General features: G+C 45.9%; 1 protein-coding gene across 5 annotated transcripts in view; it reads right to left on the reverse strand.

Moving 5' to 3' along the window:
* The window catches only part of BAIAP2L1 (BAR/IMD domain containing adaptor protein 2 like 1), an 81,303-nt gene extending 72,374 nt beyond the window's left edge, over nucleotides 1-8,929 (reverse strand). For 3 of the 5 annotated variants that reach the window (XR_009545021.1, XR_009545022.1, XM_060173298.1), the window contains exon 1: nucleotides 8,623-8,929. Coding sequence is in view for 2 of the 5 variants with exons in the window: in XM_060173298.1 (XP_060029281.1) it covers nucleotides 8,623-8,673 (51 nt within the window). In the remaining 3 variants the exon portion in view is untranslated. Of the gene's footprint in view, nucleotides 1-7,196; nucleotides 7,304-8,622 lie in introns of all 5 variants that reach the window. The other 2 variants (XM_060173299.1, XM_007537572.3) reach the window with 2 other exon arrangements.
* Nucleotides 8,930-20,077: the final 11,148 nt, after the last annotated feature.

Here is a 20,077-nt window from a genome sequence, read left to right on the forward strand (position 1 = left end):
AACCGGGATTCTTATGCCGGTCTTTGTGCTTTGCGCCACCTGCGCTTAGCCCGCTGTACTACAGCCCGACTCCCTTCATTGTTCTTTTTATTGTTGTTGTAGTTGTTATTGATGCCGTTGTTGGATAGAACAGAGAGAAATGGAGAGAGAAGGGGAAGACAGAGGGGGAAAGAAAGACATCTACAGACCTGCTTCACCGCCTGTGAAGCGACTCCCCTGCAGGTGGGGAGCCGGGGGCTCAAACCAGGATCCTTCCGCCAGCCCTTGTACTTAGCACTATGTGTGCTTAACCTGCTGCACTACTGCCAGACTCCCTTGAGGCAGCAATCTTAAACAGAGCACTGTCCACAGAATAACTCAGACAGATAGACTCAGGTCTAGCACATGCAGTACAAAGTGAAGGCTGAGGTATATAAAACAAAAATACTTGGCCTCAAAAGAGCTGTAATTATCACTGCACATCTACGAGTACAAAGTTTATGTTGGAAATCATACCCAATAGTGGCAGTCTTGAAATCCTTGCCAGTGTTTATATAAGATTCCCTTGCCAGTGTTCATATACTGCTAAATACTATAGGTATCTGTGTTTTACCAATCTGGAGAAAAATACCTCTATGGACTATAAAGGTTTTAAAAGACCTATTTGATTGGCTGCAGCTCAGAAAAGGTGTATCTCACAGATGATAGCATTTGTAGCAAATATGTCTAAAATGTATATAGCCTTTGACCTACAATCCCACCTGGGGCTTTAGCTTAAGGGAAACATGGATTTGTGTAGAGTTACCTACAATGAAGTTCACTGCAGTTGCTTTAAAAGCAAAATATTGGCAATGATCTTACATCCAGTAACAGAATGAGATCAATAAATTATGAAGAGTGGAGTACTGTGGAGTCATCAAGATGATACAGCACAGAATATTGACTGACATGACAGGATGTGCTGGAAAGTAACAGTGACAAGCCTTCTCTGGGCTATTAGATTCGGGCTTTTACCTTCAGGAACTACTCTACCATTCTGCACATTTACTGGAGTCAAAGAAAATGCAGCTTAAAGGCCAGGGAGGCAGAGCAGTAGCTATCCAGCAACCTTTCCTACCTGAGGTTTGGAGGTCCCAGGTTCAGTCCCTGGCTGGTACTACCATAAGCCAGAGCTTAAAGTGCTTTAGTTAAAAAAAGAAAATACAGTTTACAAGTGTCTCTGAGGTTAGAAGTGACACAGACACAGCAAGTAAAATAGGCATAATTGTGGGAATGCTGAAAAGTATACTTTCAGGGACTTGTTCTCAAGCATGGAGACACATCATGAGATGTAACTACATCTCCTCCAGAAAGCACTGGTCTTAAAACCTTGATTCAACTCTATAGCACTGCAGTGCTTCTGAAAACAAGTCTAGAGGCCCTGAAACAGTACAGGTGATGTGTTTTTCAAAGTCACATAAGAAGGAAAAGGCCCTTTCATTGACACCTGATTAGTAAGAGAACTTAGTTAACACAACTCTGCTGCCCCCAACCCCCTGCACCTCTAATGCCCCCACATCTCCAGTACAACCAGACTTCGGATGTGTTCAGCTATGGCCACTTTAGAGTCTAACCAAATTCAATTTGTTCTTTTTAAAATGTTTTAAAATTTCTTTATTGGGGAATTAATGTTTTACATTTGACAGTAAATACAATAGTTTGTACAATTTGTTTTATTCTTCTGAACACCACAGCCACGGCCTGTCTCATGTCCTCTGAGTCCTTTTCTGTCTCCTGACACTAAGTGGCCCCCGCAGAGGTCAGATTTCTGCAGAGGCTGCAGAAGGGCCAACCAGCAAGTCTGCAGCCAACACTTTTGTTTGCTTAGCTCTTAATCACCCATTGGAATGGCCCAAACTGCAAGGAAAGAAGAGACCAGGAGCCAGGCAATGGCATACCTGTTAAGCACACATTACAATGCAAGACCACCTGTGTTCAAGCCTGTGGTCTCCACGGGGAAGCTTCACAGGTGAAGCAGTGCTGCAGGTGTTTCTCCTCTCTCTCTCTCTCTCTCTCTCTCTCCCTCTCCATCTCCCCCCATCTCTCAATTTAGGTCTCTATACAGTAAATATAAATTTTAAAAAAGAGGGAAGAAAATAACAATAGGGGAGGACGCTGAGCAACTGGAGGTCTCTCAACTGATGGTGGGAATGGAACGCAGATTCAACCACTCAGAAAACTGCTTGGCAGTTTCTATCAAAGTGAAATATTAGAAGGTCTTACAAAATGGACAAGGCACTTCTAAGAGAAATGAGGGCCTACGCCCACTAGACATACTCATAGCAGCACTATTTATGGGCCAGGCTCAATCCTCAACAATACCCTAAGCCAGAGCTGAGCGGTGCCCTAATAAAACAACAAATGAACAAACGATAGTCACAATACAGAGACACATCTGGAAACAACCCAAAAGGTCAAGAAAAGATGACAGAAATTATTATACATATTCACACAGAATTACTACGTGCAAAAAAAAAACTATAATTAATCTAATGACATGAGTGAATTGACTGGCTGGAAGCATGTAGACAAAATAGGTCAAACTCGACTAGGGAGGTGACTCAATAGCTGAGCATCTGTCTCAGGTGTGAGGCTTTGGGTTCAAGTGGCATCACATGAGAGGAGCAAGAGCACCACAAAAGGTGGGACAGTGCTTCTCTATCTCATTCATGTACTCTCTCTCTCTCTCACACACACACAATAGAAAAAATGTGAGACAGGTGTTGGCTTGTGGTGATACATGTGTGTGTGATCCTGGCTCTATCTCAGAATGAGAAAGGAAGGAAGGAAGGAAGGAAGAAAAGAAAAGAGAAAAGGAAAGGAAGAAAGGGAAGGAGGAAGGGAGGAAGAAAGAAAGGAAAGGGGAAAGAAGGAAGAAAAATGGAAGGAAGCATTAGGCCAAACTATTGGTGCTGGGTTGGGTAAGTGGTCCCTCTGGATGGGGTGTAGCAACTGGAAAAGGTAGGGTGTTGTGTGTGTGTGTGTGTGTGTGTGTGTGTGTTTTCTTGTTCTGGGTGCTAGTTACACAGGTATATTTAGTTGGTGACAAATTAGTGAGATGTATACACCTAAGTATACCTTTCTACATGCAGATATGGGACCATAAAAGTCTCTGGAATGAAACATCTATTTGCAGGGACCAAGAGGTGGTGAGGACATGTGCCTTGCTAAGCGCATGACCCAAGTTCAAGCCCCAGCATCACACGGGAGCGGCATGGCACTGAGGGAAGCCCCAGTCCTGCCTTATTTCCTGATCTGAATGAGACAGTCCAGGAGCAGTGAGCTTTATATATACATTTGCAAGGTGTCAACAAGCAAAGCAAGGCGTTTCGGCTCTATAATACTTCTTGTGAACTGCCAAGTAAACAGCTACACAGAATGCTGAGGGAAACAGTAGACGAACTGCAGTTCCTCTTCTCTCGGGTCTGCCTGGGGCTCACTACAGTACGAGTGGAAAACAAGAAATCATGCTCAGTATCAAAATAATGTCACAAAAACAAACTCAGAAGCAACCTGACTCTTGTCCTCACAGCCCCCGCTTCCCAGGCTTCTCAGGGAGGCCCACTGCTGTCTGCAGGCAATAATGTTATCATTCCAAGACCTTCCAGTCAAGAAAAAAAGTGTGATGACAGAGAAAGGCACCCATTATCCGATGTTGTATTTCCATTTTACCAGACAAGAAGTTACAATGCCAGGCTGTTCAGTTTAATATTTGATACCTGGCAATCCCTCCAGCTGCTACCTGGCACCTGGTTCTTACTGTTCCAGTCTTTAGTCATCAGGAGCAAGTTGTCTGGGTTTTCAAAAATCCCAGCTTATCGTCAGCATGCCTGAAGAAAGTGTTATGGGAACAGATGATGGTATCAAATGGGGATACAGCCAGTCTGTCCTGGAAACCAGCCAGGCAGGGCCTTTTACACACACATCTCTCTTTTATTCATTTTATTTTAAAAGATTGTCATCTTTATTTGCTGCATACAGACCAGAAATTGAGAGGAAGGGGAAACAGAGAGGGAGAGAGATACCTGCAACACTCTTCACCACTCGAAAAGCTTTCCCCCTGCAGGTGGGGACTGGAGGCTCAAACCCAGGTCCCTGAACATTGTAGCATGTGCGCTCAACCAGGCACACCACCACCCGACCCCACTCATACATTTCTCAATGAAATCCACATAGAGAAAACAAAAAGCACCAAACTAACAAAACTTGGTATTCCTTGCTTTACCAACAAAAATTCAGCGTCTTGTTTTCCAAAAATAACAAGACTTGTTCAAAATGTCAGTGACAACAAGTTAACAGAATGACAAAAAACTCTGGTGACATTTTTAATCACTACATTTTGAAAATTATTTGTTCAAATTTGTTAACCACTAGAAATAATGCATAAAATAAAAGAGGGACAGAGGTTGACACGGTAAATGGCACATGGGCTCTGTTCACTTCCAGGCCGAGTCTGTTTCTTGTTGGTGACCAAGAATCTGTAATCCAATGTTTGCTTCAATGAGACACTTAGAAAAAGAATGGGGTGGTGGCCGAGAGATGAAGTGGCGAGAGTTGGACCTGACAGCATCAGGTCCTAAACTGTCTCTGGTCTAATGATGTCTAGTTCTCTCTCATAATGAATCAATAAAATCTTTTTTTTTTTTTATTGTTGTAGTTATTATTGTTGTTGTCGTTGTTGGATAGGACAGAGAGAAATGGAGAGAGGAGGGGAAGACAGAGAGGAGGAGAGAAAGACAGACACCTGCAGACCTGCTTCACCGCCTGTGAAGCGACTCCCCTGCAGGTGGGGAACCGGGGTTGGAACCGGGATCCTTATGCCGGTCCTTGTGCTTTGCGCCACCTGCGCTTAACCCGCTGCGCTACAGCCCGACTCCCCAATAAAATCTTTTAAGAAATAAGAAGGGGGGCACTCAGCACAGGCTAGGTGCTTAATTAAATAAGGGACGGGGCACAGATAGACTATGACCCACATAGTCAACGACTGCCACCTCTCCAGATTCAAAGGAGGTCTCGAAACTTTACATCAGGCTCAACCTGACACTGTTGACTGGCTACGGAAGAAGGGCAAACAGAAGAAGAAGAAGGAGAAGGAGAAGGAGAAGGAGGAGGGGGAGGAGGAGGAGGAGGAGGAGGAGAAGGAGGAGGAGGAGGAGGAGGAGGAGGTGGAGGGACGGGGCAGTGGTATGCATGGTTGAGTGCACACGTTACCATACACAAGGACCAGAGTTCAAGCCCCTGGCCCCCACCTGCAGGAGGGTTAACTTTGCAAGCAGTGAAGCAGTGCTCAGGTATCTCTCTCTGTCCCCACTTCTCAATTTATCTCTGTCCTATCTAAACAAAATAAACATTAATTTGTTCAATAAATACAAATAAAAACTGCATGTCAAGAACTGCTTGCTCTAAATGCGACAGAACAATACTCCTTTCCTCATGGAACTCAAAATCATTCCATTGAGGAGATAAGGGTAACACACATATTAACTGTATCCTGAGTGGGGGCAGGTGGTGGAAGTTAAGTAGTACTGGATGGAGTTGGGTGAAGAATGGTGTGCTTGCTAGTGTTTTTAAAGAGAGCTGTCTGAGGAGGCCTCTCAGAGAAGATGACATTAAATTATCTTTGCTGTTGTTGTCGGGGCTACACTGCTGGGCCAACGTTTTCAGATTAAATAAGAGGTGGCAGGTAGCTTCCTCCAATGCAGTGAGGACAGGTCAAATCTGGGTGGCTCTACTTCAGTGAGCTATTTTGCCCACCCCCTTCTGTAAGTGGCATTTTCCCTCCACTGCTGCCTTAGTGGGCATGACGTTTTGTATGACGTCACACTGGCCCTTCAACTTCCCAAGACTTAACAGTTCTAACTTCTAGGAAGGTTGTGGTTACTCTTAATTGGAGGTGTTTCAAATATATTTTTAAAAATTTTTCTTCTTCCTCATACCACTAAGGCATGTTACTCATCAGAAAACTATGCACAATCACAAGGAAGCTGAGGGTAAATCATGGACAGACTATAGGCTAAGTGAGGGAGGGAGAGGGACTGGCTTAACTCTAATTAGCAACAGTAACATAAGTTGACAATTTGGGGCTTATTATCCTGCCATTTGTTTGTGAAGCTATAAAACACACACCCTCCTAGGACTTAGCATGGGTCTGGAGCACTCATTTGTCTATGTATACATTTTAGAAAACTCAGCAAATGTGAAAATAAATATTTAAAGATATTTGATACTGTTTACCCAGGATCACACTACCTTGTAATCCTTCATTTGCTCTAAAGAATTTATCCCTTTATTTCAAAGATGAAGAAATTTGAGTACTTAAAAATAATCTAAAGTTCATCCTAGCAAGTTAAAAAAAAAAAAAAAACACTTGGCAGGTGGCTTTTGAAAAAGCACCTGGCTGTGTTTCCATTAGTAAAAACATTGTAGATTGCTAGGTAACAAATCTAAAAAAAAAAAAACCAAAAACAAAAACTAGTCCCATCTGTGGGACCACTCCTACCATCTGAAGCTTAAACTGCTTTCAGAAGGACCCAATGAGGAAGTGGTGAAAGGACTGGGGGCTTCCCAAGCAGACTCATGAATGTAGAATCTCACTGTGCATTTATAGTCAAAGCATAAGCTAGCAGATGAGGTACAAACCTGTCTGGAGCTGATATTTCTATTCCAACATTAAAAGAAAAAAAAAAAGTGAGCCCCAAACAAGGAAATGGTAATTAAAGTCAAGACAACTAGCCAGCACCTGTGAGCGTTCAGGTATAGGGTATGTGCCTGCCTGCCTTTTCCTTCTTTTCCCAGAGCCCTGCTCAACTCTGGCTGATGGCGGTGCCCGGGATTGAACCTGGAGTCTACTGCATCAGAAGCATGGAGATCTTTCTGCTAGCTGCCTGGCTGTGAGGCACCTGGGGATGGAAAGTACTTAGACGCTGGCTTCTGATCTCCAGCATCTTTCAAAATATATGAATACTTTACGCTGCCTTATGTCTAGAAATCTTATAACCAAAAGAAAATGAAATCTGCCACCCCTACTGCCGCAGTTCTTTGAGTAAGGTGACATGCCAAAGTGGTTGGCGTTTGTGGGTCTGTGATTCTCCCGAGTACAGGCCCTCCACTGAGTCATCACTAAAAGTTAAAGTCAGAAGAAGAAAATAAATCGAGTGGGAAGAGGAGCCGAGACTTACTTCTGAGCGTCTGACTGCTTGCTTGCTCAAGCTGGCATTTCATCTCCACGGGAAACATGTGCGGCTCTGATCTGGGAGGAGCGGCAGGGCTCTGTGCTCACGTGTTTCTGTGCGGGGATGGGGGGGTGGGGGGGCTTAGGTTCTGCCTCGGATTCCTGCATTACGCACAGTTCTCCACGAGCTGTCCCCGCCCCCCCAAATAGCTTAGCTGCATCTAAGAGCAAGAATGTTCGATCTACACACTTTGTCGACGTCCTGCAAATGATCTCCTGGATCATTTCAGTACCGACAATCTCCACGCAAAGACAGGGACTACACATTCAAAGCTCTGGGGCTTCCAGGGTTGCTAAGTCAACGCCCAAGCGGGGGTCACAGCTGTTCAGAGACCCCCCACCCCCGCTCCCAAAGCTGCATCAACTGCGTCCCGCACAGTTGCCACGTTGCGTATTCATCTAAGCAGTCGATCCGGATAAACTTCAAAGGCTCATAAATAAATGTTAAAAAAAACCAAAAAACATTCTTCTACAACAGAAGCCAGGGACCTTCAGTGATTTCAGGAATTCGCTCAGACCTTGTCAACAGAGAAAAGCAAAATTTTAGAAACCTAAAAAAAAAGCCTATTCAAAGGACCGAACTGTAGGCAAAGAAAAAAAGAAAAAAGCAAAGGCACCAAATGCATTTCGAGCTGTCGGGTTCCGTGAGCCCTGGCCAAATTAAAACAAAGTCGTTTTGTGCGCTGTTCACAATCGATGGCTGAACCGGTATCTGCTGTCACTCAGACCCGGGCCCTAACCCCCATCGAGGCCCCGGCGCCGCTCCCTGCGGTCGGGGCTGCGGGTGCTCCCGGGCGGCTGGGGGGGCGCACCCCCTTGAGCCCCACCCCGAGGAGTCGGCGGGGAGGTGGCTACCGCGTCCCGAGCCCGACACCCCAAATGGGGGCCGCTACTCCGCAGCCTCTGGCCTCGAACCCAGAGACCCCCGGCGGGCCCTGAACCCTTCGAACCTCGGGGCCCCCGACATCGAGTTCCGAATCCCGGCGGCCCCTGGGCGTCAAATCCCAGCCCCCACGCCCCGCAATTCCGAACTCCGATGCCCGCGACCCCTGAACCCCGACGCCCGCGACCCCTGAACCCCGACGCCCGCGACCCCTGGACCCCGACGCCCGCGACCCCTGAACCCCGACGCCCGCGACCCCTGAACGCCGACGCCCGCGACCCCTGGACCCCGACGCCCGCGACCCCTGAACTCAGACACTCCCGGACACCGGAACACAAACACTCCCCAACCCCTGAACCCCGACGCCCGCGACCCCTGAATCCCGACCCCTGAGCCCCGACACCCTAGACCCCCGAACCCCGGCGTCCCCCGACCCCTGAGCCCCGGCCCCGAAGCCCCAGCCCCGGCCGCCGCGGGCGCGTTCGCTCACCCGGTAGGTGCTCTCCGTGAGCCTGCTGACCTCCTCCGGCCCCCGCGACATGGCTGCGGCCGCCGGGACGCCGAGCGCGGGGCCTCGTGGCCGCCCTTCCCAGGCGGCGGCGGGAGTGCGGGGCAGCGGCTAGGGACCCTGGCGGGGCAGCCGCCGCCACAGCCGTCGGTCTGGGGGAGCCCGCCCGGCTGCCTCCCAAATGTCAAAACTCGCAGCGCCGGGGTGGCCGCCGACTGCGAAAAGCTGAGAAGACGCCGCTGGACGCGCACGCTGGAGGGCGGGAGGGCGGGGCGGCCCCACCTGAGGCGGCCGCGGGCGGGCCCGGGGGGTGGGGCGCCCCACCTGCGGAGGGCGGGGCCCTTGAGGAGGTAGTGGGCGTGGCTGGAGTCTTTGTGGGCGTGGCAACCCGAAGAGGGCCTCAGCGTGGTTGACCGGGCGGGGTGGGCGGGGCCATGTCTTCGAGGCGGCCGGTGGGCGAGGTGTAGGTGGGCGGGGCGCGCAGGAGAGCGGGGCCGAGAGGGAGCGGCGGTGGGCGGGGCCTCGGCTTCTATGGGCGGGGCCTCGGCTTCTGCGGGCGGAGCGGAGGTGAGCAGAGTCCAGGGCACTCTGGGTTGTCTACCTGCATTTCCTGGAGGCCATCTGCGAGGCGACCGAAGCTCGCGTCGTTGCTCTGCCTGGATAGAACCAGGACAGAGGACACCTAGACCTCTGTGGTCTTGGAGCCCCAAGGTCCTGGTGCCCCCATCTGTCTTTTGGGGTCTTTGGGAATGGGGACCACCTTCCCCAGTTGTATTGGTCTCGAGTTCTCCCCGCGCACCTCACTTCTGCTGACCCCGAATCTGAGAGACCTCCGGGTCTGTGCACTCCTTGGTGCATACAGCAAGGAGCCTGCAGATATCAGCAAATCCACAGATAGAGATCTGCTTCCAGAAACGGTAGTGGTTTTTTATTTTTTATTTTTATTTCTTTATTGGGGAATTAATGTTTTACATTCAACAGTAAATACAATAGTTTGTACATGCATAACATTCCCCAGTTTCCCATATAACAATACAACCTCCACTAGGTCCTCTGTCATCTTTCTTGGACCTGTATTCTCGCCACCCCAGAGTCTTTTACTTTGGTGCTATACGACAATTCCATTTCAGGTTCTACTTGTGTGGTTTTTTTTTTCTTTTTTCTGATCTTGTTTTTCAACTTCTGCCTGAGAGTGAGATCATCCCATATTCATCCTTCTGTTTCTGACTTATTTCACTTAACATGAAATTTTCAAGGTCCATCCAAGATCTGCTGAAAACGGTGAAGTCACCATTTTTTACAGCTGAGTAGTATTCCATTGTGTATATATACCACAACTTGGAAGTGTTTTGTTTTAGTTCTGTTTCCAGAGCATTGCTCAGCTCTGCTTTTTGGTGGTGCGGGGAACTGAACCTGGAACTCTAGAGCCTCTGGATAAGAGTCTTTTTTGCATAACCATAATGTTATCTCTCCCACCCGGCAGTATGTCTTTTAAACTTTCCATTTATGATGACCTTAGGGCAATGCGATTCAGTGGAGCTATTCCCCAGATAGGTACAAAGTTTAGAGAACCATGCTGAGGGGCCAGAGAGAATTGCATACAGTGTTGGAGCACAGAACTTGAATACCTGAGGACTCAGGTTCAAGCCTACGGTCTGCATGTGGCAGAGCTGAGAAATGCACAGGTCTCTGTCTTGCTGATAAAATTAAGTCTTAAGGAGACACAGTGGGGAGCTTTGATGGCCTGGCGGTGACTCACCCTTTCAGCACTCAGCATCTGAGTGGGTGCAGTCCCCTCTCCTCTCCCTGCCACCCAGCTCTGTTTCCTCCATGCCAGTCCCAGCCAGACCTTGAACATCCAGACCTGGCTTCCCCCAGACAGAACCACCAGTCAGCATTTGAGTCATTGACCCAACACCGACAGGAGGTCTCATTCTCATTTTCGAAAACTTCTCAGCTGGTATGGCTGCATCTTTTATGAGCTATCGAGGAGAAGAGGCCTCAGGGCTGCCCCTGTAATCAAGAGGGAAATGTACACAAAGCAGGCATTCTGTGACCCAGACAGGGACACCGGGACTATGGTATCTATGCCTGTGAACTTGGGACAGAGGCAGCCACTTGGACTCTCGGCGATGTTATCAGGTTTGGTGAGCTATAAAACAGGTCACACTCAGAAACCAAAAGGTTGTGTGTATTCTTGGACCAAGTTGGGGGAGATAGCACATGGCCTGAGCTTTGGGTTGTGCAGGTGGCTTCCTCCTTCCTTTGCAGATTTCTCATGTTTGACTCATAAGATTCAACAAGCAAATCTCATTCCCCGTAGGCGCCGTGAAGTCATGACCTTCAAGTTGCTACCATTACGTACCAAGCTCTTCAAGTGTGTCTGGGTTTTCATGTCACTGGCAACTCTGCCTCTTCACTTGGCATATTACCTTTTGTCTTGGAACTTCCTCTGCCTTCTGTTGAATGGGGTCATTTTATCCTCTGCTGCCCAGCAGTCAACTGAGGAGTTGGAAAAAGAGCAGAAGCTTAATCTTTAACACCCTACAGTTCAGCCATAAAAGGCAAAGATTGAATGAACTACCATAAACCAGCTCAATTTGATTGCCAAAGTTGGAGTTTGATCGAAGGACCTGGTTCCTAGCTGTATGCAAATTTCAGACACATATTCAGTCCCTTTTAACTCTCCTTTAAGGAGACAACTCCCAGGAGACGCCCTGGGGACAGGGACACACACATACACACACCCCTCCCATTCATTTTTTTTTTTTTAATTTTCTTGCTGGTGTTCTTTGAAGCACAAAATAAACTTCTTTTTTTAATTTAAATTTTTTTTCATTTTTATTATTGGATAGAGACAGAAATTGAGGGGGGGGTAGAGAGGAAAGAGACAGTAAGATACCTGCAGCCCAGCTCACCACTTGTGAAGCTTTCCCTCTGCAGGTGAGGACCAGGGGCTTGAATGTGGGTCCTTTCGCACAGTAATGTGTGTGCTTAAGCAGGTGTGCCACCACCTGGCCCCAATAAATAAACTTCTTTATAGTTTTTTCTTTTTTTGATTTTATTTATTTTTGCCTCCAGGATTATTGCTGGGGTTCAGTGTGAATCCACTGTGAATCCACTGCTCCCAGAGGCCATTTACCCCCCATTTTTTGTTGCCCTTGTTGTTTGTTGTCAGATAGGACAGAGAGAAATGGAGAGAGGAGGGGAAGACAGAGGGCAAGAGAAGGATAGACACCTGCAGACCTGCTTCACCGCTTGTGAAGCTACCCCCTGCAGGTGGGGAGCCAGGGGTTCAAACCGGGATTCTTACACTAGTCTCTGTGCTTTGTGCCATATGTGCTTAACCCGCTGCACTATCCATCTATCGTTTTTTCTTACTGTGTGTGATTGTGGCCTGCTGCCACAAAGGTGACACCTGTGTTTTTACCTTGTGTCCCATCCCCCACCACCATTTTTGTAGTTCAGTTCATATGTATATGTATATGTATATGTATATGTATATGTATATGTATATGTATATGTTGATTGACCTTTGAGTTTATTTTGGGGTTTAGCATAAAAAGGGCTCCAACTTATCCTTTAGCTAATGGATATCCAATTGTTCCAGCACCCTCTATTGAAAAGTAGCTTGATTCCTCACTGAATGAACTTGGCACCCTTGTCAACAATCAAGTGACCATAGTGTGACAATCCACAGCCACATGGTCTCATTAACTGTAACCTTGCAGGATGCTTTGAAATCTGAAAGTCAGAACCTTCCAACTTTTTGTCTTTTCCAAGATGGTTTTGACTATCCTTGGGTGCTTTGTATTTCCACAACAATTTAGGATTTGCTCATTAATTTATGCAGGAAAGCATCTGGGATTCTGTTGACTCTGTAGACCAACCTGGGAAACAGTGCTATCTTAACAGTATGAAGTCTTCACATCTTTGAACACGGAATATCCTTTGATTTATCTAGGTCTTTAATATCTCTAAACAGGGTTTTGTAGTTTTCAGAGTACAAGGTTTATACTCCCGTTGTTAAGACAAAACAAAACAAAACAAACAAACAAGATAGAAAGGAGAGAGGCTGAGGGAGAAAGTGAGGCCACAGCACTGAGACTTCCTCCACGCCTGGGCTGCACACACAGCAAAATAGCACACTCTCCAGATGAGCTGTTGTCCTGTCCTTCTTTTGTTAATTTTCTTTATTATCTTTATTTATTGGTTAGAGACAGCAGGAAATTGAGAGGAGGAGATAGAGAGGGACAACAGCCCTGCTTCACTACTTGTGAAGCTCCCCCCCTGCAGGTGGGGACCAGGGACATGGACCCAGGTCCTTGTACATTGTAACATGTGCATTCAACCAGATGCTCGGCTGCCTGTTCCACTTTTGTTAAATTTTAGGTTATTTTATTTTTTAGGTCTTGTCATAAATGAAAATGCTTTCTGAGTTCCATTTTCAGATTGTTCATTGCAACTTGAGAGAGATAAGATCTGGGGTAGCGCAAGGATCCAGGTTCAAGCTCCCAACGATGCACTTGAAGCAGTAACACTTCAGGTGTGCAGGTGTCTTTTTCTCCTTGTCCCTTCTCAATTTCTCTCTGTCCTGTCCAATAAAATGGGAAAAAATGGCCACCAGGAGCAGTGGATTTGTAATGGCATCACTGAGCCCCAGCAATAACCCTGAAGGAAAAGAGAGAGAGAGAGAGAGGGAGAGGGAGAGAGATGGAAACAAGATTTTTAAAAAAGCTTCATTATTCTTTTTAATTTTTTAATTTATTTATTTTCCCTTTTGTTGCCCTTGTTCTTTTTCATTGTTGTTGTAGTTATTATTGTTGTCACTGTTGTATAGGACAGAGAGAAATGGAGAGAGGAGGGGAAGACAGAGAGGGGGAGAGAAAGACAGTCACCTGCAGACCTGCTTCACCGCCTGTAAAGCGACTCCCCTACAGGTAGGGAGCCAGGGGCTCAAATTGGGATCCTTACGCTGGTCCTTGTGCTTTGCGCCATCTTTTTAATTTTTTTAAAAATTATTTTCCCTCTTGTTGCCCTTGTTTTTTATTGTTGTTGTGTTATTGTTGTTGTTGCTGATGTCATTGTTGGATAGGACAGAGAGAAATGGAGAGAGGAGGGGAAGACAGAGAGGGGGAGAGAAAGACAGACACCTGTCTGCAGGTGGAAAGCCAGGGGCTAGAATCAGGATCCTTATGCCTGTCCTTGCACTTCGCACCATGTGCACTTAACCTGCTGCGCTACCACCTGATCCCCGTAAGATTGGCTTTTTTGTTTGTTTGCTTTTGTTATTTAATTCTAATAGTTGTTAGATATTGAGCTCATGAGAGTTTATAGTGGTCTGGGGATAGATACCTCCCTATCTCACTGAATGCTATTAACATGAAAGGATGCGGATTTCACTATAGTTTGGGTATTTTTTTAAAAATTTATTTATTTAATTTATTTATTCCCTTTTGTTGCCCTTGTTGTTTTATTGTTGTAGTTATTGTTGTTGTTGTCGTTGGATAGGACAGAGAGAAATGGAGACAGGAGGGGAAGACAGAGAGGAGGAGAGAAAGATAGACACCTGCAGACCTGCTTCACCGCCTGTGAAGCAACTGCCCTGCAGGTGGGGAGCCGGGGTTCAAACCGGGATCCTTATGCCGGTCCTTGTGCTTTGCGCCACCTGCGCTTAACCTGCTGCGCTACAGCCCGACTCCCTTGGGTATTTTTTGAACCTTCATACTGTTGGTTTGGTTTATGATAAGGATCGGTTTTTTTTTTTTTTTTCCTGTAGTGTCAATCTTTTTACTCCAGCGATAATCTCCAGTCAGTTTACAATGTAGTCCCTAGATTCAGTCTGCTAGCATTTTGCTGATGGTCTTGTATCTCTCTTCACAAGAAGCTTTGATGATCTGTTTCCTAGTGCTACCTGACTAGTTTTGCTCTTAGGATAATACTAGCTCTGTCACAGTCAGGAAGTGTTCCTTCACTTCTAATTTTTGGGGCAGAGTTTAGGGAGGACTGGTGTGGATTTTTCTTGGGTAGGATTCCTCAGTGAATCCACCCAGGCTGGAACTCTGATTTGCAGGAGGTTCTAAAAGTTAGGACTCTAATCTCTTATTCTGGGTCTTTCATTTTTTAAAATTTTTCCTTTTGTTGCCCTTATTGTTTATCATCATCATCGTTGTTGGATAGGACAGAGAGAAATGGAGAGGGGAGGGGAAGACAGAGAGGGGAAGAGAAAGATAGACACCTGCAATCCTGCTTCACCACCTGTGAAGCGACTCCCCTGCAGGTGGGTAGCTGGGCACTTGAACTGGGACCCTTATGCTGGTCATTGCACTTCACGCCATATGCGCTTAATCCATTGTGCCACCGCCCGGCTGAGGGCTCAAACTGGGACCCTTATGCTGGTCGTTGTGCTTCATGCCATGTGCGCTTAACCCACTGCACCACCGCCCGGCTCCTCTTTCTCTTTTTCAGAGGGGCATTTCCTTGTGGCTCCTTGGCCTCCATCTTTAATCATTGACAGGATTGTTCTATGGCCTCTACCAGAATGTTGTGTGTGGCTTTCACTTGCTTATTGTTGCATTAAGCCAGGGTTGTGTCTCCAAGTTCTCTGTCCTGCCAGAGCACATCATGTCCTAATCTGTTTTGGTATTTATTTATTTTAAATTAAATTTACTCACCAAATAAATTAACCAAGAAACGAATTTGGGATTGTGTGCATATGCAAGTCTGCTGTGTGTCCTTTCCAGCCCACATTTTTAGTTTCTGTTCTTCATTTCTGCATGACAATTCTACAGCTCCCAGACACCATTTTTGTTTCCTTCACTTCCTCCCTTCCTTCTTTCCTTCCATCCTCCCTTACTTTTTCTTTTTCTTCTCTTTTCTTTTTTGGATAAAAACAGAGAAATTGATAGAGAAAGGGGAGACAGAGAAGGAGAGAAAGAGAGAGACACCTTCAGCTCTGCTTCACTGCTCCTGAAGCTTCCTCCCTACAGGTGGGGACCAGGGGGGTTGAACCCAGGCTCTTTTCCATGGTAATGTGTATTCTCTTTTAGGTGAACTACTACCCATCCCCGTTTATTTCATTTTCCTTTCTTTCTCTTCCTTCTTTCCTTTCTGGATAGATTTATTTATGAGTGAGAGATGGACATGGGTCTATTCTAGTACATGGGATGTTGGGGATTGAACTCAGTACCTCATACTTGATATTCTAACAGTTTATCCACTGTGCTACCTCCTAGGCTCTCTATTCTTCATTTGAGAGTGAGAGAGAGGGGGGAGGAGAGACACCGCAGCCCTGTCCTCCTACCCATGGAGCTCCCCCAGTATTGTATATCGTGCTCCATGTCGTGCCAGGGCGTAAACCCAGGGAAGGCCTCCCACAAGAAATGCACTGTGCCTGGTGAGCTAGCTCCCCGCGTCCTTACTGTCGAATGTCTGTAAGAACTCTACGTAGTCTGGGGTTGGTAGGGAGTATTCCTGATGAAGCATCTTGGATTTGTTCCTGCTGGGCACTCCACGGAACTCACCCTCAGAGGGGACATGTAAGCAGACTGTGCCTGGCCCGTGCCACTGGCTTGGGGGAATTATTTCTTTTCAGGTTTTTTTTTTTTTTTTTTTCCTACTAAAGTGCCCACTGAATCAAGGTCCTTCTCCTACCCCAGTCTCTTCCTGGGGGTCATCCTACACAACGAACTCACCACTCCCATTGGCTGTTTTGTTCTTATTTTAATTTGATAGGAAAGAGATAAATTGAATGTGGGGGTAGAGATAGAGAGGGAGAGAAAGAGAGAGATATATAAAGCTTCCACCCTGCAGGTGGGAAGTGTAGGTTTGTTGAGTAACATGTGCACCACCACCCAGTCCTCTGACTTTTTTAAAATTTTCATTTGTTGAATAGAGACAGCCAGAAATTGAGAGAAAGGGGAGATACAGAGAGAGAGAGAGAGAGAGACAGAGATATCTTTAGCCCTTCTCACCACTCGTGAAGCTTCCCCTCTGCAGGTGGGGACGGGGGCCTGAACCTGGGGGTCCTTATGCACTGTAACATGTGCATTCAACCAGGTGCACCACCTCATCCCTTAATTTTTTTTAAAGATTTATTGTCACAAGATAGCAAGACACACACACACACACACACACACACACACACAGAGAGAGAGAGAGAGAGAGGGAGAGAAACTAGAGAACTGCTTAGCTCTGATATATGGTAGTGGTGGAGACTGAACCTGTGACTTCTGGGTTCTCTGGCATGAGTGTCTGGCACACCACCTCTGCACTATCTCCCTGATTTCTGGCAAACTATCTTCTGAGGATCCCACTTATATGGGCCTTCGTGTCTGTCCTCCATCTGTCCTTGTACTGGGCAATCCCGGAACATTCAAAACACCTGCTCACATGGGCTCATTCCCAGCTCCAACACTTGCCACATGTCAAAGGGTTGCCATATTATGTTATTTATCCAATCCAGGAACAAGGAATGTTCTTCCATTTCTGTGTGTCCTTCTCTATTTCTTTTAACAATGTCTTAGAGTTTGTTTTTTTCCCCAGTTTTCTTTGTGAAGTTCCTTTAGATTCACCTATAGATATATTTTATCATTTTTGGGTTCAATTATAAACAGGATTGAATCTTTTATTTCTGTTTCCTCTGATTTCTTATTTGTAAACAGAAATACCACAGATTTCTGTGTATTGATTTTTGTTTCCTGCTACTGTACTTAATTTATTATTTCCAGTAGTTTTTTTTTTTTTTTTTGGTGGAGTCCTTGGAGTTCTCTAGGTATATTATCATGTCACCAGCAAATAGTGATAGTTTAATTTCTTCCTTTCCAATATGTATACCTTTGACCTCTCTTACTTATCTGAGTGCAGTGGTGAGGACCTTGAGAAGTATGTTGAGTGGCCATCTTTGTCTGGTTCCCAGTTTTAGGGGGAGACTTTCACTTTTGCCCATTGAGAATGATGTAAGCTATGGGTTTGTCGTGAATGGTCTTTATTATGTTGAGAAACTTCTTTAACCCCCAGTTTCTGGAGGGTCTTTATCATAGATGGGTTTTGGATAATGTCAAATGCCTTTTTGGAAAGCTTCTCGGCCTTCTGGCTAAGATCAAGTGTTAAATGCCTTTTGGGCATCAGTTTATATGACCATGTGATTTTTTTTTTTTTTTTTTTTTTTTTTTACCAGAGCACTGCTCAGCTCTGGTATATGGTGGTGTAGGGAACTGAACCTGGGACTTTGGAGCCTCTGGTTAGAGAGTCTTTTTGCATAACCATTAGGCTTTCTATCCCTGCCCAGATCATGTGATTTTTATCTTTCTTTTTGTTGATATGATGAATTATATTGATTGACTTGTGGACACTGAACCATCCCTGTTTCCCAGGGATGAATCAATCCCATTTGGTCTTGGTGAACTTCTCTATTTTTTTATTGATTCATTTTTAATTTATTGTTAAAATTAAAAAAATATTTATTTTCCCTTTTGTTGCCCTTGTTGTAGTTATTGTTGTTATTGATGTTGTTGTTGTTAGATAGGACAGGGAGAAATGGAGAGAGGAGGGGAAGATGAGAGAGGAGGAGAAAAAGATAAGACACCTGCAGACCTGCTTTACCACTTGTGAAGTGACTCCCATGCAGGTGGGGAGCTGGGGGCTCGAAACGGGATCCTTACGCCAGTCCTTGTGCTTTGTACCACCAGCACTTAACCCGCTGCACTACCAACTCCGACTCCCTATTATTCTTTTTTTTACACAAAGAAAGAAGCAAAGTGATCCACCAGCTTCCTCCAATGTGGTGGTGGCTGGGCTTGAACCTGAGTTGTGCACAAGGCAAAGCAGAGCACTATATCCAAGTGAATTGTTTTACTGACCCAACACGCACATCTTAAGATAGGGCTCTAGCCAGGGAATCCTAGGATTCCCACACAGATAAGATGGGCCTAGATCTCTAACAGATCCCTCTCTCCACCATTACTGGTCTTCTCCAACAGGAACATCATCACAAGCCCTCTTGTGGGCCTCTACAGGACCTTGCCCTTAGTGTGGAACAACAGTGGTAGAAGTGGCCCCACTCTCTGAAGGGAGGGGAGACAGGTCCTGAGATGAGTGCAGCCTAGAATGTTCCTAGATATGAATATGGCCATGGAATATGAGCTCAGGCCCTCAAGGATGCAGAGGTTACACAGACTCCTGTGCTAAATGTGAATAGACATGGGTCCTAGGTCAGATCAATAGGGTTTACAATTAATGGTATTTATATACTTTTCCCATATTTGGGAGCTTCTCTCTGTCCTGCTCCAGTTGTCTAGTTCTATTCTCAACTCTTACACCATCTTCCCAGACAAAACTCATAGCTCACCTGCATGTTAGCTGTTGGGCTCAGGCAAAAACTAATAAAGTCATGGGCCCCATGGAATATACCTAAAATAAGACTTCCTAGCTTCTTCCAACATGAAGCCCCCAAATTTCATCTTCTATACTCTTAGTTTTAGGTTCCTGATTATTCAATAATTTGTTCTGCTTTATAATCAATGCTTTTCAGCCACCAAGTTGCAGATGCTACCATGATGCTACCTGATTTCCCTGGGCAGATGACCTCAACAATGTGTCCTGGAACCTCACTTCCCCAGAGCCCTGCCCCACTAGGGAAAGATAGAAATAGGCTGGGGGGGGGGAGGGTAGATAGCATAATGATTATGCAAAGAGACTCTGGTGCCTGAGGCTCCAAAGTCCCAGGTTCAATCCCCCACACTACCATAAGCCAGAGCTGAGCAGTGCTCTGGTAAAAAAAAAAAAAAAAAAAAAAAAAAAAAAAGGCTAGGGGTATGGATCAACCTGCCAACACCCATGTCTAGCAGAGAAACAATTACAAAAACCAGACTTCCCACCTTCTGCTCCCCATAAAGATCTTTATACTCCCAGAGGGATAAAGAATAGGGAAACTTCTAAAGGAGGGGAAGGGATATTGAACTCTGGTGGTAGGAATTGAATTGTATGCACTTGTACTCCTCTTACTCCACAGTCTTGTCAGTGATTATTAAATCAATAAAATTTAAAAAAATTAAAAAAAGGAAGAAGAGAGGGCTGGGGAGATAGCATACCGGTTAGGCAATAAACCTTTCATGCTTGAGGCATCAAATGCCTCAGGTTCAATCCCCAGCACCACCATAAACCAAAACTGAACAGTAATCTGGAAAAAAGAGAAGAGAAACAATGCATCACTTCCTGGGTGACAGATGGCACATTTAAACACTAAGGCTCCACATGCTGGGAAGAACCACTGCTGGTCTCGGACTGTCAGGCAATCCTGGCAGACTCCAGAGGGAAGGCAAGTCCTGCTTCTAAGCAGAGTCAGGCTGGATTCCACAGCCACCGAGAAGGAAGCAGGAAAATTAACCCCAAAGCTGTGTGAACTGCTCTCTTGATATGTTGTTGGATTCTGTTTACC

Source organism: Erinaceus europaeus, chromosome 15 (genome assembly GCF_950295315.1).
Source record: "Erinaceus europaeus chromosome 15, mEriEur2.1, whole genome shotgun sequence".
Classification (NCBI taxonomy): Eukaryota; Metazoa; Chordata; class Mammalia; order Eulipotyphla; family Erinaceidae; genus Erinaceus; species Erinaceus europaeus.